The sequence below is a fragment of the Stomoxys calcitrans genome, chromosome 4 (genome assembly GCF_963082655.1).
Source record: "Stomoxys calcitrans chromosome 4, idStoCalc2.1, whole genome shotgun sequence".
NCBI classification, from domain to species: Eukaryota; Metazoa; Arthropoda; class Insecta; order Diptera; family Muscidae; genus Stomoxys; species Stomoxys calcitrans.
Window position 1 is genome coordinate 20,414,160 of NC_081555.1, and position 26,335 is coordinate 20,440,494.

Here is a 26,335-nt window from a genome sequence, read left to right on the forward strand (position 1 = left end):
TGACTTTTTATAACTTCAGTCATATACACTTCCGGTTGAGCCAAAACTGAGTTGAGTCAGGCCTCTCAACATTTTTTTTATTTTACTTTAATTTAATTTTTTAAATTATTTATTTTTTATTTAATTTCTTTTTTTTAATTTTATTTTTTATTTTATTTTTTTTTTATTTTATTTTTTTTTTTATTTTACTTTTTTATTCTTTTTATATTATTTTACTTTGCTTTTTATTTTGTTATATTTTTATTAAAATTACAATTAGCAACATAATACTTTCAATGAACACAGGAGTTTAGTGCGTATAATTAGCAACAATTATAAACAAAGCTATTGCTGTAAATCATACGCCCATATAGACATCTATCGTAAATGACTTTTTATAACTTCAGTCATATACACTTCCGGTTGAGCCAAAGCTGAGTTGTGTAAGTCCTCTCAACATTTTTTTTATTTTACTTCAATTTTTTTTTAATTATTTATTTATTTTTAATTTTACTTTAATTTAATTTTTGAAATTATTTATTTTTTTTATTTTACTTTTTATTTTGCTTTTTATTTTATTCTACTTTTAGTCAAATAACAAGTAGCAGCATTGTACTTTCAATGAATAAAGGAGTTTAGTGCGTATACTTAACAACAATTATAAACAAATCTATTGCTGTGAATCATACGCCCCTATAGACATCTAACGAAAATGATTTTTTATAACTACAACCACATAAACTTCCGATTGAGCCAAAACTGAGTTGAGTAAGGCCTCTTAAATTTTTTTTTTAATTTAAGTCAATATATTTTTTTTTAATTATTTATTTTTTTATTTAATTTATTTTTTATTTTATTTTTTTTATTTAATTTTATTTTTTGTTAATTTTATTATATTTTATTTTTTTTTATTTTTTTTTTTTTTTATTTTATTTTTTTTTTTATTTTACTTTTTTATTCTTTTTATATTATTTTACTTTGCTTTTTATTTTGTTATACTTTTATTAAAATTACAAATAGCAACATTATACTTTCAATGAACACAGGAGTTTAGTGCGTATAATTAACAAAAATTATAAACAAAGCAGTTGCTGTAAATCATTCGCCCCTCTAGACATATAACATAAAAGGATTTTCTATTACTTGAAATATATAAACTTCCGATTGGGCTATAACGGAGTTGCGTACGGCCTCTCGACATTTTTTTTTTATTTTTTTATTTAATTTTGTTTTTTTTTAATTTTTTTTTTAGTTCATTTGTCTATACTATTTTACTTTCCATTTTATTTTATTCTAGTTTTAGTCAAATTACAAATAACATCATTATATTTTCAATGAAAAAAGGAGCATAGTGCGTATAATTAACAGCAATTACAAACAAAGCAGTTGCTGTAAATCATACGCCCCCCAAGACATATAAAGTAAATGGCTTTTTATAACTTCAACCCCAAAAACTTCCGATTAAGCCAAAACTTCAAACGAACACAAATTGATAAGAGAAAGTTTTCTCTTTAGTTCTTTTATGATATTTTAATGGAACGTATTTAAAATTTAATTTTAATATCTTAGAAAAAACAACAGAATTTTAAAAAGTTCAATATAACCCCTTTTTTGTTAAGGACACCATAGCGTATGATTTATTTTTATATGTTTATCAATTAACATAAACCATATGCGCCTATGAAAAACACCCTCACTTTTGTACTTGACATTAAGGCCACTAGCGTATGATTGATTTAAATTAAAATCATTCAATTAATATAACGAATGACCTTCGATAAACCAGCCATTTAACGATTTATAGGTTTTTCTATATTCAATATTAATCACAGTTTTGTTTTTCTTTATTAAATATGGGTTGTTACCACAAAAAAAAACTACACAAACAGAGAATGAAGCAAAAAAGACATCTGCTTATTTGCTGTGCTGCCCATTTTCTGTCATTTATCCAAAAAAAATCCAATTTGTGGTTATTATTAGCACAAAATATAATATTTTCACATATACACACACACACTTGTCAAGATACACTAGTAATGTGCGTATAAAATATCATTTACCAAAAATCTCCATGCTCATTGTCATTTCAACAAATGTCAGACTGTCATTTCCATTCAATTTCCTGTGTCAGCAGCAACAGTTTTGATCTCTACGTTGTTATACGGGTTTAGTATTGAAGCCAGGTCCTTCACTAAACGAACTTACACACATATATACATACATAAATTTTACTATGCCTGGGTATACTACGCCTTTTTTTTTTTGTTGCTCTTCTACTTATTCGTCTTTTCGATACAATTTTGAATTGTTTTGCTTTTTGTCCTTGCTGCTCATTTCATTTCATGTTGGCAAAAATAAATTGTGTCAATTTTATTTATTTTATTAACATAAAATTGACACAAATGTACTCGACAATGGCAAAGCATCTTTCTGGGTAAGTAACGCATAGGGAAATATGAAACCCAATAAAAATCCCCCTGCATAAAAACCAAATAACGTAGACACAACCAAAGAGCGCGTAAATATCGTGACAATGGCAACGGAAGCAGGAGGTGTAACAGCAGCAGCAGGGAATGCGTTAGAAAGAAACGAACGAAATGTGGCAATAACTGAATTGATGATGTGCGCCTCATTGGAATTTAGTCATATTGAATGTCATTCAAATGAAATGACAAAACCGCCTACCCCTAAAACTTTTATCCATGGGAGGAAGCTCAAAGTGTAATGCGAGAAGTATTTTTTTTCTATGTTTTTTTGCAGGACGTTTGGGGAGATAGGAACAGAGAAGCAGGGTGAATGAGAATTAAAGGAAAGCCAGGAATTGGAAAATTATAGTCTAAGAAGAACAAAAATGTATAGTAATAGGCTAAAGTATGCATACAGTAAAAATAAAAAATTTGGTTTACATGGAGGCCACACTTAGGGGACCTCAATAAAGTGCATAATCGTAGTTCAGCAATATTTGAGGTGAATTCTTTATTTTCTTTTATTTTGCTCTTTATTCTCTATCAATTTTATTACAATTAACAACGTTACACTTTCAATGACCGAAGGACATTGGTGCGTATAATTAACAACAATTATAAACAAAGCAGTTGCTGTAAATCATACGCCCCCCTGGACATATAACATAAATAGGGTTTCAGCCATTTCAATCGACCACAAATTGATAAGAAAAAATATTCTCTTCGGTTTTCTTATAAAATTTAATTGGAACATTTTTTATATTAAATTTTAGTATCCTAAAAAAACACAGAAATTTATAATCTTCGATATAACCACATTTCTGTTAAGAACACCATGGCGTATAAGTTATAGTGATATTACTCCATTTTTATACCCACCACCGAAGAATAGGGCTATATTCATTATGTCATTCCATTTGCAACACATCGAAATATCCATTTCCGATCGTATAAAGTACATATATTTTTGATCGTTGTAAAAATCTAAGACGATCTAGCCATGTCCGTCCGTCTATCCGTTTGCCTGTTCAAATCACCCTACAAACTTTAAAAGTAGAGATATTGAGCTGAAACTTTGCACAGGATCCTTTTGTGTCCATAAGCAGGTTAAGTTCGAAGATCGGCCGATTTAGGGTCTTAGGCCAATAAAAGCCACATTTATTATCCGATTTTGCTGAAATTTGGGGCAGTGAGTTGTGTTAGGCCAGTCGATATCCTTTTTCAATTTGGCCCCGATCGGTTCAGATTTGTATATAGTTGCCATATAGACCGATCTCTCGATTTAAGGTTTTGGGACCATAAAAAGCGCATTTATTGTTCGCTGTCGCCGAAATTTGGAACAGTGAGTTGTGTTAGGCTCTTTGACAACTTTCTGAAATTTGGTCCAGATCGGTTCAGATTTGGATATAGCTGCCATATAGACCGATTCATTGATTAAAGGTTTTGGGTCCATAAAAGGCGCATTTATTGTCCGATTTTGCCGAAATTTGGGATAGTGAGTTGCGTTAAGCTGTTTGACAACTTTCTTCAATTTGGCTCAGATCGGTCCAGATTTGGATATAGCTGCCATATAGACCGATTTCTCGAATTAAGATTTTGGGCCCATAAAAGACGCATTTATTGTCCGCTGTCGCCGAAATTTGGGACAGTGTGTTGTGTTAGGCCTTTAAACATTCTTTCTGCAATTTGGCTCAGATCGGTCCAGATTTGGATATAGCTGCCATATAGACCGATCTCTCGATTAAAGGTTTAGGGTCCATAAAAGGCGCTTTTATTGTACGATTTTGCCAAAATTTTGAACAGAGAGTTGTGTTTGTCCCTTCGCCATCCCTCTTCAATTCGGCCCAGATCGGTTCAGATTTGGATATATCCGCCATATACACCGATTTATTGAATTAAGATTTGGACCCATTAAAGGGCGCATTTATTGTCCGATTTTGCCGAAATTTGGGACAGTGAGTTGTGTTAGGCCCTTAAACATTCTTTCTGCAATTTGGCTCAGATCGGTCCAGATTTGGATATAGCTGACATATAGATCGATCTCTCGATTTAAGGTCTTCGGCCCATAAAAAGCACATTTATTGTCCGATTTCGCCGAAATTTGGGACAGTGAGTTGTGTTAGGTCCTTCGACATTCAATTTGGCCCAGATCGGTTCGGATTTGGATATAGCTGCCATATAGACCTATCTCGCGTTCTTGGGCCCATAAGGTTAGGTTAGGTTGAAAAGAGGGTGCCGATATTAATCCGCCCCATGCCACTATGGACATACACCTAAGCCAGTAATCGGCTCTAAAACTATAAAGTAACCTCTAAAAAGAAAATTTTAAGTTAGAAATTCCGTGCTACTTACAAAAACCTTAATTGTTTTCAATGCCACTCCCCTAAGTGGGTTCATGTCTGATATTGTGGCTCCACCTAAGTACCGGTATCTGTTGCACGCGAGAGCTGGGCAATGACAAAGGAAATACTTCAACGTCTCATCATCTTCCCCGCATGACCTACACATGCTATCAATTGCCGCACCGATTTTACATGAGTGAGCTCATAGTCCTATGTGTCCTGGTATGATACCAATAGCTATACTGACCTCCTTCTTACTTCCTTTTAGTAATAGCCTCGTCTTTTCACGATCTGGATCCCCCCCATAGGATTTTCGCAGTCCTACCGACTGTTTCGCTGTTGCACAGTGTTGCATGCGCATTCGTCGCCCACTCCCTTAACTCGGACTTCGTCGACCCGAAAGGCTTCGGGTTAACCAAGTTTATTGACGGCAGTCCTCTGGCCTTCACCGTCAAATCGTCTGCCCTTTCATTTCCCCTTACTCCGTTATGGCCCGGCGCCCAAACGATGCGGATTTTCCCATCCTCAGAGAAGGCGTTAATCTTCTTCTTACACTGCAAGACTATTCGTCCTGCTTGTTATTGCCCTAATGGCAATTTTACTGTCGGTAAAGATGTTCAGACTCGAGGACGTCGAGGACGCACCACACCACTTCACGTATTCCGTGATAGCCCAGATCTCCGCCTGCAGGACCGTATTATGGTCAGGCAGTCTAAAACAGAAGCCCCATAAACGGCACATTTATATTCCGATTTTGCTGAAATTCGACACAGTGAGTTGTGTTAGGCTTTTCGGCATTCGTGTCGTATATTGGTGAAAAAGACCAAAAATTTTGTTCTATAAAATTGAACAATGACTTGTACTTATTAGACCACTAACCGTATAGAAAATGGTTCAAATCAGATCATATTTCAATATCGGTGCTATGGGGCCATAAATTATGCATTCTTCACCGGACTACAACGAAAGATGATTTACATATATACCCAAGGTGGAGGGTATCAAATGTTCCGCCCGGCTAAACTTAACGCCTTTTTACTTATTTTACTCTCAAATATCTTTCATTTGAGTCCCATATTGTCATTATGGGCCAAATAACCTATTTAAGGTGATTTAAGCGCCACCTTGACACCTTAACACCAATTTTAATATCATTTTCCACATCCACTCCCAAATTGCTTTCATTTGAGCCCCACATAGCCATGGTCGGCTTGTATGCCCATTTGAGGGCTTTTTACGGGGTGAGCAAACCACCCATTACATGGACTTCATTTTTTTGCCATATTCGTAATCTACTCCCGAATACCTTTTATTTGAGTCCCATATTGCCATGAACGTCCAATATATCTTTCTGGGGGAATTTTGGGATTGGGGCGGTCCGATGGGTATTTAGACTCAAATTCTAATACCATATTCTTATTCTTCTCTCCAATACCTTTCATTTGATACTCATATTGTCCCGATCGGTCAATTTTGATTTTGGGTGGTTTTTTTTTGGCATAAGGGGGAGGGTCCGCCCGCCTTCCGATATCAAAAAATTATATAGCCCATGTTTCCTTCCAGACCAACCTATACAGTCTGTAAAAGTCTCGAGAGAATAGGTTCTGCCGTTCTTGAGTCCATACGGAATAAACAAACCGAGTCCCATACAGTCGTGTTGGTGAATATGCCCATTTGGTGGATTTTGGGGGTGGGGTGACCCTCTATACTTCGACCTGATTTTATATGCCAGATTTGTAATCTACTCCCAAATACCTTTAATTTGAGTACCATATTGATAGGAACGTTCAATTTTGGGGGAGTTTTGGGGTTGGGGCGGGCAGATGGGTACTTAGACCATTTGTTTGAGTCCCATATAGCCATGGTCGGCTAATATGCCCATTTGGGGGCTTTTTGGGTATGAGAAAACCACCCATTACATGGACTTCATTTTTTTCCCATATTCGTACTCTACTCTTCAATACCTTTCATTTGATACCCATATAGTCCTTATCGATCCACTTTTCATTGTGGGTGGTGTTTTAAGGATAACTGGGGAGGGTCCGACCCCTTCCGATATCAACAAATTTGAAGCCTATTTCTCCCTCCTGACCATATTCGTAATCTACTCCCGAATACCTTTTATTTGAGTCCCATATTGTCGTGATCGTCCAATAAACCTAATTTAGGGGGTTTTGGGGTTGGGGCGGCCCCTCCAATTACTGGTACCCAATTTTTAATATGAAATTCGTACTCTACTGCTGAACATCTTTCATTTGAATCCCATATTGTCCCATCGGTATACTTTTATTTTGGGATAGTACTTTTGGGGTAAGGGGGAGAGTCCGCCCCCCTTCCGATATCAAACAATTATATATCGCCTATGTTTCCTTCCAGACCTAAACAATTTATGAAAGTTTCAAGGTAATCGGTTCAGCCGTTTTTGAGTCTATTCGGAACAAACAAAAAATATGTTTTATTTTATTTATTTTATCATACCCTCCACCATAAGATGGGGTATACTAATTTCGGCATTCTGTTTGTAACTACTCGAAATATTCGTCTAAGACCCCATAAAGTATATATATTCTTGATCGTTATGACATTTTAAGTCGATCTAACCATGTCCGTCCGTCTGTCTGTCTGTCTTCTTAGTGTATGTCGGTTAGGATTGTAAATGGGCCATATCGGTCCACGTTTGAACATAGCTGCCATATAAACCCATCTGGGATCTTGACTTCTTGAGCCACTAGAGGGCGCAATTCTTATGCGATTTGGCTGAAATTTTGCATGACGTGTTTGGTTATGAAATTTTGTACAACGGCTTCTCCCATAACCTTCAACATACGTCTCAAGTATGGTCTGAATTGGTCTATAGCCTGATACAGCTTCCATATAAACCGATCTCCCTATTTTAGTTCTTATTTTTTATATATTTTATTTTATTTTTATCCATTTTATTTTATTTTTTATTTATTTAATTTTTTTTTCAAGTTTTTATTTTATTTTAATTTAATTTACTTTTTTATTCATATTAATTGTCCGCAACCGTGAACCAATCGATAGAATTAAAATACCTCATACACCCCATGGGTCCCTCCTAATGCTGGCAACATTTGTGAGGTGCTATGCCATGTAAAACTTCTCTCCAAAGAGGTGACGCACTGCGACACGCTGTTCGGTCTCGGCTTTAAAAGGAAGGTCCCTTATCATTGAGCTTAAAAAACTTGAATCGGACTGCACTCATTGACAAGTGAGAAGTTAGCCCCTCTTCCTTAGTGGAATGTTCATGGGCATAATCTGCAATTTGCAAATACCCCATGGACAAATGATTGAAGGGCCATTTTACCTTCCACATCAGTCGGAGGATTTACGTTGGGTTTATTTCTCTTCTTTTTGTTTTGTTGTATGCAAACTTTTGCCCTGCACTTTGGTCTTAGCTTTAAAGTCATTTGACATAGAGGAATTTTTATATTTGAAATGCTATCAGGAAAATGGCAAAACGTTGACGTTATTTGCTCCACAAAGCGCCCAACACTGATGACGCACTCTGATGTGAATAACAATGACAACGCGTCAACGTCATTTCGGCCGGCTGCCATTGTCATTGTCATCGCCATTGCCTTGGATGAGGATGATAATGATTAGCATACATCAAGTCAATCGAATTGTTGCCACACCACTTTGCACATTTCAAGAGTGTTGAGCATAGCAAACGCACCAACAACAGGAAGTCGTGGTCTTGACAGACAATTTGCCTTGGCAATTGATTTGTCAGCAAATTCTCAAGCATCCAATATTATCCCAAAAGCTACAGCCTCGCAGCGGCAGCATAAACGCCTTTTTCTGTTCCCTTTGCTATCCCTTACTGATTGTTTTCGTTTTGTTTGCTAAATATCACCAATCTAAGTGCGCAGCAAGCTATTCAACCATATTTAGATCGAAATGGTTTGTTTGCAAAATATGGACCTTTTTTTTTTTTGAAGCTTGTCTTGGAAAAGTTTCCATTTTCAATTTGTTTATTTTTCCGATTATGATGAGCAGCAACAATGGATACTTAAAATCAGCTGCCACAGTTGCCAGGCTGTTGATGTAAAACCGATATAGGGCTTACTTTCCCCTTTCTTCTTGTGTTTGCTTGCTGCCAGAAATTCTGCATATTTTCTGGCCAAACCATGTTGATGAGTTAAAATCAAAGTGAACACGCACGCAATCTTTTTTTTGTCGTTTGTTTGACGAAGTGATAGGAAATTTAAAAATGAAAAATGTCTTTCCTTTTTACATTTTTTTTTTTTGACTTTGATTAAAACAAAAAAAATCTAAAATTGACCTGTATGGCGTATGATTTATTTTAATTCCTGTCGTTGGTTCATGATTGCGTATAATTAATATTAAATAAAAACAGCTTGGAATTTATGCACGAACTATGCACCAATGGGGCTTATGATAAGCAATTAATCAGCATTGTGTTGTATCAGAGAGACTTTGGCAGCATAAAGACCGTTGGTCCATTGGCCAGATCCCAACACATAGAAAGTGTGTCCGTCCAAGTTGTCTCATCTGTTATTCTGGTCTTAGAAATCATTCTGGATTCCAGTAATGATTGACTAACATTGCTTAAAACGCCTCAAACTTGCCCTATATAGAGCCTAGCTGTCACGATTGTTTTGTCTGCTCCTATATCTAATGATATACCTGGACAGGATTTGATTTGTATTTATCATACCAAATTTCAGCTAAATCGGGCAACAGTTGAGGATTCTAAGAACTTAGAACGTCCAATCGGAGTATCGGTATAGATGGAAACTGAATCCGCATTCAGACTTGTCACAGCCGCATTTGGTATGGATGATGAAGATCATAATTTTTATTTCCTACCAAATTTCATTTGGATCCCATCCCATAAAAAGTATAATAGGAGATTTATATAACAGCAAGAGCCAACTATAGACCAGTATGGCCCATAGATATCACCAATGCTTACATCAATATCCGGGGAAAATTTCAAATATGGCTGGGTGCCACCGTAACGATTAGATATCTGAATGCCTGGGTTCGAATCCTGGCGAGTACATCAGAGAAAAATTTTCAGCGGTGGTTATCCGCTGGCTGGGTGCCACCGTAACGATGAGGTATCTGAATGCCTGTGTTCAAATCCTGGCGAGAACATCAGAGAAAAATTTTCAACGGTAGTTATCCCCTCCTAATGCTGGCGACTTTTCTGAGGTACAAAGCCATGTAAAAACTTCTTCCCAAAGAGGTGTCGCACTGCGGCACGCTGTTCGGACTCAGAGAAGTTCCCTTATCATTGAGCTTAAACTTGAATCGGACAGCACTCATTGATATATGAGAAGTTTGCCCCTGTTCCTTAATGTAATGTTAATGGGCAAATTTTCTTAATCAGCTTAGGCCAGGATATGTTAGGTGGGAGAGCATGCGACTAACAATTTTTATTGCTAGCCGCTTCACTCGGAGACCCAATGTTCATAGTGTTCGCCCTAGAACCTTGAACAGAAAGAGATACACCATAGTACGGTACAAGACAGCAAAAACGGCAGAAAAATTAAAACAACGCACAAGACAAAAAAAATAGGGAAACAGGCGGACTGGAACCGGGGCGGATCGGGAAATTCTCACCGGTGAGAGTGTGATCCAGTCAGGCTGCTACAGAACTTCAGAATGACAAGACAACTAAGTGCCTAAAGAGAATCCAGGCAGGGATTCCATCATTTACCGATTATCGTGTCTTCGCACAATACAAAAAATAGTGAAACAAGCGGACTGGAACCAGGGCGGATCGGTCCCAGGTCAGGCTGCTACAGAACTCCAGAATGATAAAAAAAACTTAGTGCCTAAATAGAGTCCAGGCAGGAATTCCATCGTTCACCGATTAATCTGAGACATCTTCTCGCAATTGCGCGGCAGTTATACATAAGGAGCTCGAGCGGCTCCTCGACATCGCATACTCTGCAGAATAATGTCTCTACCTCCGGCCAGCTCGAAGACAAGGACCTGACGTTGCAATAATGAGCATTTAGCAGTTCCTTTCCGCAATCTTAAGTCATGCGGCTCAATGTTAACCCAGAGAAAGCTGAAATATGCCTGTTCACGAGGAAGACGGTGGGGCAAATTAACGCACCACGTTTCCTCAATAAGACGACTTCGATATCGATAATGTACTGAAAAGGCTCACAGATGTTGGGCACTATGTAGACGGGCCGTAGTCTCGAAATGGGGCCTGAAACCGAGGATAGTCCACTTGCTCTACAGAAGCGTGATTAGACCAATGCTTACTAACGCCTCAGTAGTTTGGTGGACTGCTATGGAGAAAAAGTGCAACATAAGGGCCATACAACAGGTTCAGAGAACATGTTGTCTTGACATAGGCGGAGCGATGAGGACCACGCCCACTAGAGCACTGGAGGACTTTTCTAGATATCTAATCCTTTGACATACAGATTAAGTGTGATGCAGCCACTGTGGTTATGAGACTTAAGGCGATGAGAGAATGGATTGAGGATGGGAGCAGCTCATACCATGGCGGTATAATCGAGGCGACGATGGGAAACCTGGAATGAAGAGAAGGGGTTTCCCATCGGATACCTGAGATGAACCTTGAGGTCGAGTGCGAGGCACTGCTGTTATCGGCACAGTCTTGGATTGACGGAACCCTAGTATTGCCATTCTGGAAGATCATGTTAAACAGATGGATCAAAGCTAGAGGACAGAGTGGGCTTGATGGTCTACATTGAGAACCCAAGGGCGGAGATCTGTTTTAGACTGCCTGACCATAATACGGTCTTGTAGGCGGAGATCCGGACGAAGACGGTATGGTGCTAACGCGAGAACGTCGAGTGTAAAAATCTTTACGGATAGTAAAATGGGCACAACGGCAATAACAACCAGGACGGTAAGGTCACGAACAGTCTTGCAGTGTAAGAAGTAGATTAACGTCTTCTCTGAGGATGATACAATCCGAATCGTTTGGGCGCTGGGGTATAACGGAGTAAGGGGGAATTAGAAAGCAGACGATTTGGAGTTAAGGACGTGGGCGACTAAGGTCACGAACAGTCTTGCAGTGTAAGAAGGAGATTAACGTCTTCTCTGAGGATGATACAATCCGAATCGTTTGGGCGCTGGGGTATAACGGAGTAAGGGGGAATTAGAAAGCAGACGATTTGGCAGTGAAGGCCAGATACCAGCCGTAGATAACCTCGGGTAACCCAAAGCCTTTCGAGTCGCCCACTCGGAGTTAAGGACGTGGGCGACGAACGCGCACTGTGGAACAGCGAAACAGTCGGTAGGGCGGCGAAAATACTATGGGCGGATCCAGATCGTGAAAGGAAGAGGCTATTACTGAAAGAAATTAAGAAGGAGTTCAGTACAGCTTTTGGTATCATAAAGGGACACAAAGGACTACTAGCTCACTTAAGCAAAATGGGTGCGGCAAGTGATAGCATGTGTAGGGCATGTGGGGAAAATGATGAAATAATGGGTAAAATATGTCATTGCTCGGCTTTCGCGTATAAAAGACACCGGTACTTAGGTGGGGACACAATACCAGATATGGACCAACTTAGGGGGTGATATGGAAAATACTTAAGGATTTTGTAAGTAGCACGGAATTCCTAACTTAAAATTTTCTTTTTCGAGGTTACTTTTTTAGTATTTAGAACGCACAACAAGCCGATTACTGGCTTAGGTGTATGTCCATAGTGGCATGGGAGGGATTCATATTGGCACCCTCTTTCAACCTTACCCAAGCTAACCTACAAACGGATTGATTTATGATTAGTATACCCTCCATTCCGTGGTGGTGGTTTTAAAAATATTATTTTACTTTAAAGTCTATGTGGCGTATGGATTTTCTTCATAACCTACAGTCAAATTAATGTCAATCATACTCATGGTACTATGTGGCGTATGATTATTCTGAATAACTTTCAATGAAATTAACCTAATAACGCCTGATCCTCTATTTCTTTGTCCAATTTTTATGAAATTCCACATATAATTTATTTCGCGCATTTGTATTGACGTAGCAATTTCTATACACTCCACCATAGGATAGGGGTATACTTATTTCGTCATTCCGTTTGTAACCGTCCGTCTGTCTGTCGAAAGCACGCTAACATTCGAAGAAGTAAAGCTAGGTCGGTATTTTGTATTTTACACAAATACTTCTTATTAGTTTTGGTCGGTTGGTATTATAAATGGGCCAAATGGGTCAATGTTTTGATATAGCCGCCATATAAACCGTTCTTGGATCTTGACTTCTTAAGCCTCTAGAGGGAGCAATTCTTATCCGATTTGGCTAAAAATGCACGTGGTGTCATGGTATTACTTCCAACAGTTGTGTTAAATATGGTTAAAATCGGTTCTTAACCTGATATAGCTGCCATATAAACCAATCTCCCGATTAGACTTCTTGAGCTTCTAGAGGACGCAGTTCTTATCCGATTTGGCTCAAATTTTGCATATGTCGTTTTGGTATGACTTCCAACAACTGTCCCAAGTATGGTCTAAATCGGTTGATAACCTGATACAGCTGTCATATAAACCGATCTCCCAATTTGACACTCTGAGCCACTGGACGACGCAATTTTTACTCGATTTGCTTGAAATTTTGGAGGTGGTATTTTTTGTATGACTTCTAACAGCCACGTATGTATTCTCGTGATCAAGTTACAGGTCGCATTTATTGTCCGATTGTTATGAAATGTTGCACAAGTCTCTTTTTTAGCCCAAGGATGAACGCTGTTGATTTGGAACAAAATCGGTTCAGATTTAAATATAGCTCCCATATATATCTTTTAACAGATATGGAGTTTTAAGACTGTAGTAGGCACAATTTTGGTCCGATCTTTACAAAATTTGGCATGAGCTGCTTTATTTGACGTCTTCATATGTGTGCAAAATTTCATAAAAATCGGTTCAGATTTAGATATAGCTCCCATATATAACTTTCATCCGATTTGGACTCCTAAGGCTGTAGAAGGCACAATTTTGGTCCTATCTTTACAAAATTTGGCATGGGGCGTTAATTTAGCGTCTTGATATGTGTGTAAAATTTCATAAAAATCGGTTCAGATTTAGATATAGCTCCCATATATATCTTTCATCCGATTTGGACTCTTAAGGATATAGTAGGCACAATTTTGGCCCGATCTTTACAAAATTTTGCATGAGCTGCTTTATTTAACGTCTTCATAGGTATGCAAAATTTCATAAAAATCGGTTCAGATTTAGATATAGCTCCCACATATATCTTTTATCCGATTTGGACTCTTAAGGCTGTAGTAGGCACAGTTTTTGGTCTCATCTCTACAAAATTTAGCACGATGCGTTTTATTTGACATCTTCATATGTGTGCAAAATTTCATAAAAATCGGTTCAGATTTAGATATAGCTCCCACATATATCTTTCATCCGATTTGGACTCTTAAGGATATAGTAGGCACAATTTTGGTCCGATCTTTACAAAATTTTGCATGAGCTGCTTTATTTAACGTCTTCATAGGTATGCAAAATTTCATAAAAATCGGTTCAGATTTAGATATAGCTCCCACATATATCTTTTATCAAATTTGGACTCTTAAGGCCGTAGTAGGCACAATTTTGGTCCGATCTTTACAAAATTTTGCATGTGCTGCTTTATTTAACGTCTTCATAGGTATGCAAAATTTCATAAAAATCGGTTCAGATTTAAATATAGCTCCCATATATATCTTTCATCCGATTTGGACTCTTAAGGCTGTAGTAGGCACAATTTTGGTCCTATCTCTACAAAATTTAGCACGATGCGTTTTATTTAACGTCCCAATACGTGTGCAGAATTTCATTAAAATCGGTTTAGATTTAGATATAGCTCCCATATATATCTTTTATCCGATATGGAGTTTTAAGGCTGTAGCAGCCACAATTTTGGTCCTATCTTTACAAAAGTTAGCATGAGATGTTTTATGTAACGTCCCAATACGTCTGCAATTTCATTAAAATCCGTTCAATTTTAGATATAGCTCCCATATATACCTTTCATCCGATATGGTCTTTTAAGGCCGTGGTTCTTTTCTATATTTCACTAGGTATGCAAAATAAAACCCAGACTAGATTTCATCCTAAGTTCCATGTATTGAGAGTAGTATGTATACTCGGTGGTGTAGGGTATAATATGGTCGACCCCGCCCGACTTTTGCCTTTCCTTACTGGTTTTAATTAAATTTCATTGGTCCATTTTATGCCAAACCAATTTACATTAGGATACCACTTTCCCAACGACCGAGTATTTTCAAAATATCTCCAAGTACTATAGGGCGTATGATTGTTCTTAGTAATCTTCCATTAAATTAATATCAATCATACGCATATTGTCCCCCCAAAATTCCTTAATATGCTAACAAAAAAAGATAATTCAAATAATTTTATAATCATATCAAGATTTGACCATATTTTCCACATATCTTTACTTACTAATAAATTTTTACCAACTTTTTATGGCTTATATTAAATAAAAAAAATAATTAATAACAATCATACGGCACCTAGTAAAAATGTAATAAAAAAATATAGAGTAGACCTACATATAAGAGGTAAACATCTATCTACCCGTACTCCTATGATTATTTCCATGCAACTAACATGCTAACATGCTTGTTCCATTTTATATGGCCATTTATATAACTAACAACCAAAAACGTTTAAGATATATCGATGTTATAGTTCTGCTGGCTTACACAAACACATGCAATTCTTGCTCAATGGTAATAATACAAATTTAGTTCTACGATAATAACGGTCAATAATGATAAAGGCTATAAACGCAAAGGCAATCTGAGATTTGGTATAACCCAAAATGGCTGGCTAGGCAACAAACCGGAACAAGAAGGGGCAAGGAAAGAAACAAAAAAAAAAAAACTAAAGCCAAAGCCACATCACAAAGCACATTCAAATTTCAAAAGGAAAGATAAGGGGGAAGGGAGTACGAGTTGTACAGAGAAATACCCAAATGAAATGGTGCACAATGGGGCATTTTTAATAAGACTTCTCAGCTTCGTTTATTGACACACATAGTCAGTATTAACGAGAGCAAAAGAAAAACTCCACACACACAAATTTAATGAAGGGCAAAAACGAGCAAAACAACTTGTACACCTACTTAAGGCCTAACAGACACACACACACACACTCATACACTCTTACACATTGGTTAACAATAAAAATTTGTCAATGCTTACAATAGGCATTGACACAGTCACTCTTACAATACATTTGCCTATAACGACAACACAGCTACAGCCACAGCCTAATCAATAGATATCAACTTCCGTTTCCCTTACACGAAATGTGAAATCTGATGTTGGTCACACAATAGGCCTTTTCAGACTTACCAAGGCTTTGCAGCAAAAGGAGGTGGCTGACTTCTCACAAATCTATGAGTGGGTGTATAGGTGGTATAGGGTTTCGTTACTAAAGCCCCATAAAAATTTTAAATACTCTCCATACTAACCATACTAAAAGGAAAAGGGAAATCTCGGTTTGATGGGTGTGTGTGTGTGTGTGTTTTTCTTTTTTTTTCAATCAAAAGAATGAAAGCATTTCTTGGTTTCAATTCGAGATATCATTGAAAATGAAAATGTTTTCTATGCCATCACATTAGGGGGGAGTACATACAGAACATACACTGCCATCGGGGGTTTTGGGCGAGGAGGAAGCTTGGATTTTTTTTTTTTTCATTTCTTTTCTTACAGCTTTCCTTGCCTCATTGTTAGGACCATTGAAATACATTTCATTTTCTGCCAAGATCAGCAATTTAAAAAAAGGGAGAAAATTTACATTTTAGGGACAAATGCTGATGGCTCATTCGTTCGTTCATTCGTTCGGTTCGGTATGCCTGTGTGGCAGCCAGCAATTTAAACAGGCCTAGTGCATGACGGCGTTGACATGTCTACTGTATGTTGGCACAAAGTTTCAACAGCAAATAACGACTTGAATAAGCAACAACAATAAAGTCATGATAGCAATAATGATGGCCTGTTCCATTTCTCGCATACAGTGCCCCTTCCATTCGTCTTTTCTTTCCCCCAGTTGTCACTGATATAGAGTGCTTTATTATCGACAGAGGCCATACAGAGAGAGAGAGAGGAAGAAAAAGGAAACCAAGTAAATAAAAAAAGGAAAGTTAAAAAGAAGGCTTAAATTCAAAGAACGCCTGAAATGGGCAAAATCTTTTTTCAATCATTTTTTTTTTCTTAATGCTAATTTTTGGGTACTTTGAAATTTGTAGTTTTATGTGGCGTATGAATAACATTAATTCCCGGGTTAAGGCATACAATATTACTTATACGCTTAGGTTGCTAATGGTAAAAAATGAAGGGAAGACCCAAAAGGGTATTGTTTGTGAGATTATTACTTCCTATAAGATTTAAGCGAAACATGAAAAGAACAAAACCCTTCTGGACTAAGAAAGGAATGCGGTATGAAAGCAAATAGGAAATGATTTTAAACTCCTTAAGGAATTAAGTCTTTCAACTAGAAGCAAGAGTATTGTTATGAAGCAACAAACCGAAGAAATAGAAATTCATGACAAAATGGCAAATTGCAAAGATAATTTTGGATGGCTTTTGTGTTAAACATCCATAAATAATTTGTTATAGAAAAATATTATTTTGATAGATTTTTTTTTTTTTCAAAATTTTATTACAAAAACTTTAGCACCAAAAAATTTTATTAGGTTAGCCAGTAACCGGCTTCTTGTGCGCTCTACATACAAAAAAAAAGTAAGCTCGAAAAAGAAAATCTATGTTAGAAATTCCGAATTGTTTTTTATGCCACGCTCCTAAGTTGCTTCATGTCTGGTATTGTGTGCCCACCTAAGTGCGGGTATCTGTCAGACACGAAAGCCGTGCAATGATATTCTCCAATGCCTCATCATCTTCCCCGCATGCCCTACACATGCTATCACTTGTCGCACCCATTTTGCATAGGTGAGCTCGTAGTCCTATGCGTCCCGTTATGATACCGAAAGCTATACTGACCTCCTTCTTACTTCCTTTCAGTAATAGCCTCGTCTTCTCACGATCTGGATCCCCCCCATAGGATTTTTGCCGTCCTACCGACCGTTTCGCTGTTCCACAATGTTGCATGCGCATTCGTCGTCCACTCCCTTAACTAGGACTGCGCCGACCCGAAAGGCTTTGGGTTAACCAAGTTTATACACGGCAATCCTCTGGCATTCACCGCCAAATCGTCTGTCCTTTCATTCCCCCTTATTCCGGCACCCAAACGATGCGGATTTTGCCATCCTCAGAGAAGCCGTTAATCTCCTTCTTACACTGAGAGACTGTTTGCGACTTTACCGTCCTGGTTGTTATTGCCCTCATGGCCATTTTACTGCCCTTAAAGATTCCGTGATCGCCCGGATTTCCGCCTGCAGGACCGTATTATGGTCAGGCAGTTTTAAACAGATCTCAGTCCCTGTTCTCTAACTTCCAGATGGCATTACTAGAGTTCCATCAATCCAAGACTGTGCTGCTGGCAGCAATGCCTCTCACTCGACCTCAAGGTTAATCAGAGGTATCCGATCGGAAACGTCTTCCATTCCTTCCAGGTTCTCTATCGTCGCCACGATTATATTGCAATGGTATGAGCTGCTCCCATCCACAATCCATTCTCCCATCGCCTTAAGTCTCAGTGACGGCCTCAAACTTAATCTGTATGCCAATGGGTCGAATATCTAGAATAGTCTCCAGAGCCGTAGTGGACGTGGTCCTCATAGCTTAGCCTATGCCAAGACAACATGTTCTCTGAACTTGTTGTATGGTCCTTATGTTGCATTTTTTTCACCAAACTAACCATAGCAGTTCACCAAACTAATGAGGCGTAAGTTGGTATTGGTATAATCGCGGTCCTGTAGAGCCAGTGAACTATTCTCGGATTCAGGCCCCATTTCGAGCCTACGGCCCGTCACTATAGTACCAAACATCTGTGAGCCTTCTAAGTATGCTACTGAATGTGACACTTTCAATTCAGTTTCCTGTCCACAATCACACCTAAGAATTTGACCTTGTCAGATATCAAAATCGTGTTATTAAGGATTGGTGGTGTATTAAATTGGCCCACCTTCGTCTTCCTCGTGAACGGGCCCTATGCTTTCAGTCTTCTCTGGGTTAACATCAAGAACTCTGGATCTAGCCCCGCCATATACAAGACCCTTTTGGGCCTTCTACATAGCTGGTTCGGATCCTTACCCCTTAGAAGTATTATGACATCCTCAATTCCTCCTCAGTCAGCATGCGCAATAGGTTATCTAAGGTGGTCATCCACAGGAGTAGCGATAAATTGCCCCCCTGTGGGGTGCCTTGTGCCACTTTCTCCCTTATATTTATGCCATGGGACACACAATTTATCCACCTGCTCCTTAGCATATGATTTATCCAGTATCTAAGGACCGGGTCCACCCGGTACTGGTCTAAGAGTTGGATCAGTGTGGCGATCCGCACATTGTTAAAAGCCCCCTCGATGTCATTGCATACCACCAGGGTGTAGGTTTTGGCATCAAAGGATTGTTCTATTTTATGCACAACCTCGTGCAGGGCAGTCTTCAGTGCAGTTAGTCCGAATTGCCCAGAATCGATATCTATCTGCTGAGAGTTCATACTTAGTTTTGAGAAGTTTGTATTGGAGCATTGTCCACAATACGTCCCATGGTTTTGAGTAGAAAGGACGTAAGTCTTATAGGTATGTAGGACTTTGGTGTCGCACAACTTGCCTTGCCGGGCTTGGGTATAAATACCACCATTGCCTCCTTGTTAATTTTTTTTTTTTTTTAATTTTTTCAAAATTTAGTTTTTTTTTTAGAAATTATAAAAATTAAATTTTTTTTTTTTTTAAATTTGTCAAAATTTTATTTTCCATTGTTTTTCATATCGAGCTTAATGACCAAGCGAATGCAATATCCAAAGTCTTGAAGAAAAGAAATTGCCAGTTCCTCAGACAAGGCAGGACACATGTCGACACCCCACTGGAGGACGCGTTTCGATAATTGGGTTTCATTATCTCATCGGCACCATTGTGAACTATGTCCGTCCATCTGACCGGCCTACAGTTCACAGCCTGTTGTTCGTAGTGCTTATAGTTGAGATCATAAGCACAAGCACAAATCCTATATGAAAGCTCTACTACTACTACCACACTGTTCGCTGTAAGCTTTTTCACTGAGCAGTATCTCTGCAAACACACTCCGACTCCCTTCTATGGCCTTTCATTTTATTCCCTTGTCAACGTGGCAAGCTCCGCCTGCCGACGCCAACATGACCACCACACATGTGGTGGATTTTGTTTTGGAGACGAGCTTTTCGTTTTAGAAACAACAACAAACAACAACATTGAAAGCTGTTTTTCTAAGTTCACCGTGCTCAGGCTGTACTATCATCTTTTTCAACTGCTTGGCTTTTAACAGCCGGTCATGCGAGTCAATTTTTGTTCCATTGTTTTTCAAGTCGAGAAATAAAGAAACCCAATTATCGAAATGCGTCCACCATCGGAGTGACATGTGTCCTGTCTTGTCTGAGGAACTGGCAATTTCTTTTCTTCAAAACTCATTTAACAATCTCTCCTGTGGGTGTTGCATTCGCTTGGTCATTAAGCTCGACTTGAAAAATAATGAAACAGAAATTAATTCGCATGAGCGGCTGTTAAATACCAAACTGATGAAAAAATTTAATTTTTATAAAAATTTTTGTCCAATTTTTTAACACTGTTGTGTGTTATACTAATTGTGTTCTGCGCCACCATGAGAAGATTATAAAATATCAATTTCTTGGACATTTCTTTGGGTTTATAAACTTAGTCATACTTGGAACCACATTTTTATTAACTTTCTCTTCCTTCTTTCCCTTCCCTTCTTCCCTTAGGTTATGGCAACATAGCTCCACGCACCACTTTGGGACGTTTGGTAACGCTAGCCTACGCCTTCTTTGGCATACCCCTAACACTGGTTTATCTCTCGAGTACGGGCGGCATTTTGGCCAAAGTGGCCAGAGAGGTTTTCTCCAAGGCCCTATGCTGTTGCCTTTGTTCCAATTGTGGCTACTGTTGTTACGATGAGAAACGCATGGCCGAAAAGGAGAGACGCATGAAACGCAAACGCCAGCAGGAGGAGATGCGCAAACAACAGCAGGCTTTGCAAGAGCCCTACTACGTTAGATCGGGATCCATGCCGGATAATTTTCAAACACCTGAAAAACAATCACTGGGCAATGCGAGCATACAAATGCCAGATTTGGATTCTTTGAGTGCCAGCGAATCGCGAGGCAGTATGCATGGTCTGGCCATATTGGCTCCCATACTCTTGTGCTTTTGCATGATGATCATTTATATACTGTTTGGAGCGGTGGTGCTTTATCGCCTAGAGGAATGGCCTCTATTGGATGGCATCTATTTTTGTTTCATGAGCCTATCCACCATAGGTTTTGGTGATATGATGCCAGGATTTCGCCGAGATTCCAATACCACCATATGGTTTTGTTCCATCTACATAATGTCGGGTATGGCCTTGACGGCCATGTGTTTCAATGTCATACATGAGGAGATAGTGAATCGCATAAAATTTGTGGTGGAATTTAAGAAATCAACGAATTTGGATACAACGAATGATGAGCCGGGCTATTATATGCCACCTTGACAGCCATATGAGAAGAAACAGAATCTGTATCAACGAAATCCCACCGAAGAGACTTTGGTAACAGGTGAGTTTTTGTTAACAGGTTTGAATTTAAGATGAGGAGGAATTATGGATGATTTTTTTAAGGCACTCCCACCTCTTTGGTCTTTGGTCCACATGGCGACTCGGATTTGAGCAATATGCACAATTTAAAGGATTATGTTAATCATGAGCTAGTGCCTATACTAACTATGGACCCCAATGCCGCGGCCACCACTTCAACCACTCTACTGAAGTCCAGTGTAAATTTACCCCTAACTGCAACAGCCTGCGGTTCGGCCAATTCACCGCCCAATTCTTGCAGCATGCTCAACAATATGGGCAGCCCTTTGATGGACAATTTAACACCCACCACCCAATCCTCTTTGGACTCCTCCACGGGGGGTAATCATGCCCTCAAAGGAGTCTACACGCTGGCCGAGGAACCCGAGCTAGAGGCCCAAGAAACTCAAATAGATCGTATTTAAATGTCTTAGTGATCACAAAAAAAAAGGTTTAAACAGTGTAAATAAAAATTTCATACATTTAGGTAGTGTCTAAAGTTTAATATAGGCCTAAATTTAAATAAAAAAAAAAAAACTTGATGAAAAAAATTAGAAAAATATTTAAAAAAAAAAATAATATGACTGATAACTGCAACCTAACATATATTCATATTTAAATAGTAAACCTTGAAAACAAAAAAATTTATTACCTAAGGAAAAAAAAACATCATCTGAAAAAATTTCTCAAAAAAAAACTTTTTATTGTAAAAACCTAAAGAATTTCAGAAAATATACTTTTTTAAGAAAAAAGTCTCCAAGTTCCCCCTCCCCGCAAAACAAAAAACTTAAAACTCAAAAACAATCCCATAAGTTTTGTACTTCTTTGGTTAAAAATTCAACAACAACAAAACCACTAAAATTTAGCTAAAAGTTAAGTTTGTGTAACTTAGATTTAAATAAATTAATAAATAAAGTAGTTTTTAACATTAATATGAATAAATATACAAGAGAACAAGAAAAAATTATTTCTAAAATAATAAACAAACTAAAAAAAAATATTAAATATTTCATAGTATCCCAGACAAGACAAAAAAGTTGTTAAAATATCCTGAAGGACAAACCAAAACACACAAAAATTTAAAAGCTCAAATAACCCCCTCCCCCTTAAATAACTAGGAATTTCATAGCAAACAACCACAACCACACCACAACAACAACAACAAAGAAAACAATTAAGTAAAACTTGTGTAAATGTATAAAAATTAAAAAGTAAAAAAAAAAAAAACAAAGACAACTATTAAAAATCAGATTAATAAATAATTGAATTACCAATGAAACATTTTCAATGAATCAATAAAAACAAGAAATAAAACAGAAAATATTCTAAAAATTTTAAGTCGTTTTATATTCAAAGTGTTTAAAGTTATGAGAGGTAACCATTTTTAAAATAACTCCAGTGTAAAAGCTTAAAGTTTTACGGCATTAAGCCTCACACTCTCATTCTCACAGTCCATAGTATGAGAGAAAAAAGAGTTGTATGCGTGAGAGTGTAAGAGATAGACAATGGTAAAGATCCCTGATATGCTTAGGCAACTCACACACACACATACATATATTGTGAGTATTCTAAAAATTTTAAGTCGTTTTATATTCAAAGGGTTTAAAGTTATGAGAGGTAACCATTTTTAAAATAACTCCAGTGTAAAAGCTTAAAGTTTTACGGTATTATGTCCTCACACTCTCATTCTCACAGTCCAAAGTATGAGAGAAAAGAGTTGTGTGCGTGAGAGTGTAAGAGATAGACAATGGTAAAGATCCCTGATATGCTTAGGCAACTCACACACACACACGCACATACATATATTGTGAGTTATGGGCAACGACAGACTCCCATATTAAAAGATTGATAATAAAGCTCAGCCAAAAAAGAGAGAGAGGGAAAGAGGGAGAGAGAGGGAGAGAGAGATAAATAGCGATTATACATTTAGCTGCACATAAAGGCCCTAAAGCCCAAAACAGAATGAGCGTCGCTTTGCTAAAATGCAACTCTGCATACAAATTACCCAAAAAAAATGCAAAAAATTAAAAACTTTTCAACTTTGATGCTTGAAAGCGAGTTGCCTCACATGAAGTAGTGCTTTACGTCGTCAAAGTTAAAAGTTGTTTAACATTTGCCAGTTGCATTTCTCAACACAACGCACTCTGAGAAGCTCATGCTGTTTTGGCCTTCAAGCATTTCCTATGACAATGGCCGGCTTTGGCAGCTAAAAGACTCAGGCCGGGTCATTCTCTGGTAACAATTTAATTCTTCTGGTAAAAAGAAATTGGTTTTCTGAACATATGCTTATTCTAACGATAAACCTTTACCAGCAGATTGGTGCTGATTAGTGACTTAACGTAAGGCTAAGGGTAACCAGTAGATAGGTGCCGATTAGAGACTTAACGTAAGGCTAAGGGTAAACAGCAGATAGGTGCCGATTAGAGACTCAACGTAAGGCTAAGGGTAACCAGCAGATAGGTACCGATTAGAGACTTAACGTAAGGCTAAGGGTCCGAACCTACTGTGCAGAAGGGGCATATAGCATAAGCAAGACCCGGCCGACACGGGATGACTGTGAGCACCATACAGGCTGGAACTTGGAACAAGCTCTGAGAAACTCATTATGTTTTTGCCTTCAAGCGTTTCCTATGCCAATGCCCGCCTTTGGCAGCTAAAAGACTCAGGCCGGGACATTCTCTGGTAACAATTTAGTTCTTCTGAATAAAGAAATTTGGTTTTCTGAACATATGCTTATTCTAACGATAAACCTTTACCAGCAGATAGGTGCCGATTAGTGACGTAACGTAAGGCTAAACCTGTTGTGCAGAAGGGCCATATAGCATACGCAAGACCCGGCCGACACGGGATGACTGTGAGCATCACACAGGCTGAAACTTGCAGCTCCGACTTGCGTGGGAAGCTTAGCTGAAAGCTACTGGACGCGTCCACAGGTTGCGGATGGTGCAAAGGGCAGTCAGCGATTTTCGAGAGAAGAGTCTCATGGGGGAGTCACATGGCACTGGCTCTTAATTAAATACTGTGTGCCAATGATACTCGAGATGACAAGGTGAGTCCTTGGCGCCTTTAAATAACCAATGGCTAACCTCAGGGTCCGTTCCCAGGTTAAGAGCGGCAGAAGGCGAGCGTTGGAGAAAGCAGCTGGCGACATCCAGGGATACATGTGCGATCCCACAAAACCCATGCAGGGCGCTAGGCTACTAACCCATCCTCGTGATATTACAATTATTCCGAGAAACAAAGTAATAGAAACAAGTAAAAGCGTGCTAAGTTCGGCCGGGCCGAATCTTATATACCCTCCACCATAGACCGCATTTGTCGAGTTCTTTTCCCGATATCTCCATTTAAGCAAACAAAGGATAAAAGAAAATAATTGATTTAATATTAGGGCTATATAAAGTTATAGTCCGATTTGGAGCATAATTAAATTGAATGTTGGAGACCATAGTAGAATGTTGGAGACCATAGTAAAATTTCAGCCAATTCGAATAAGAATTGCGCCATTTAGGGGCTCAAGAAGTAAAATAGAGAGAAAGATCGGTTTATATGGGGATTCGCACCATATTTGGCAAGTATGTTGAAAGTCATGGGAGAAGGCGTTGTACAAAATTTCAGCCAAATCGGATAACAATTACGTCCTCTGGAGGCTCAAGAAATCAAGATCTCAGATCGGTTATATGGCAGCTACATCAGGTTATGGATCGATTTGAACCATATTTGAGACAGTTATTAGAAGTCATAACAAAACACCTCATGCAAGATTTCAGACAAATCGGATAAGAATTGTGCCCTCTAGTGCCTCAAGAAGTCAAGATGCAAGATCGGTTTATATGGCGGCTATATCAGATTATGGAACGATTTAAAGTATTCTTAGCACAGTTGTTGAAAGTCACATCGAAACACGTTATGCAAGATTTCAGTCAAATGGAATGAAAATTGCGGCTTCTAGGGGCTCAAGAAATCAAGATCCCAGATCGGTTTATATGGCAGCTATATCAGGTTATGGATCGATTTAAACCATACTCAGCACAGCTGTTAGAAGTCATAATAAAACACCTCACGCAAAATGTCAGCCAAAACGGATAAGAATTGCGCCCTCTAGTGGCTCAAGAAATCAAGACTCCAGATAGGTTTATATGACAGCTATATCAGGTTATGGACCGATTTTACCCATACTCAACACATTTGTTGAAACTCATAATAAGACACCTAAAGCAAAATTTCAGCAAAATCGGATACAAATTGCGCCCTCTAGTGGCTCAAGAAGTCAAGATCCAAAATCTGTTTATATGGCTGCTACATCAAAACATGGACCGAGATGGCCCATTTACAATCCCAACCGACCTATACTAATAAGAAGTATTTTGCAAAATTTCAAGCGGCTTTATGGGCTTATGGGGAATTGCTGGCGTTCGATTAGAGGTCGATATGTACTTTGACAGGGGTCATAACCGGACGCTGTGCCATAGGCCGCAAGGCGGCGCGCATGGGGATAACGCATAATGACTTCTGTAGGAGTTGCCTCGATGAGGATGAGGAAGAGCACTATTTAGCACTTGCTTTGTTCCTGTCCGGGTCTGCAGAGACGTAGGCTTTCCTTTATGGGGAGCCGTTTCTTCTGTGATCTGGATGAACTTGCGAACCTCTGATATCTCTCTGAGATTTGTTGAGGGAACAGGATGGTTCCGAAAGGAGGGGTGAAATAGGCTCCGGCTTAGGTAGGTCCCTGCTTGCGTAGCGAAGGGCGGTGCTTCACCTCCCGCTCAGATTTTCTCCACTCCTCTTATCTTTTGTCTTTTTATTCGCGT

General features: G+C 38.4%; 1 protein-coding gene across 1 annotated transcript in view; it reads left to right on the forward strand.

Moving 5' to 3' along the window:
* Positions 1-22,806, forward strand: part of LOC106089449 (uncharacterized) — a 198,283-nt gene extending 175,477 nt beyond the window's left edge. The window contains exons 5-6 of the mRNA XM_013255300.2: positions 20,677-21,510; positions 21,573-22,806. Of these exons, the coding sequence (XP_013110754.2) occupies positions 20,677-21,446 (770 nt within the window). The 3' untranslated portion in view covers positions 21,447-21,510; positions 21,573-22,806. The remainder of the gene's footprint in view (positions 1-20,676; positions 21,511-21,572) is intronic.
* The last annotated feature ends 3,529 nt before the right edge of the window (positions 22,807-26,335 follow it).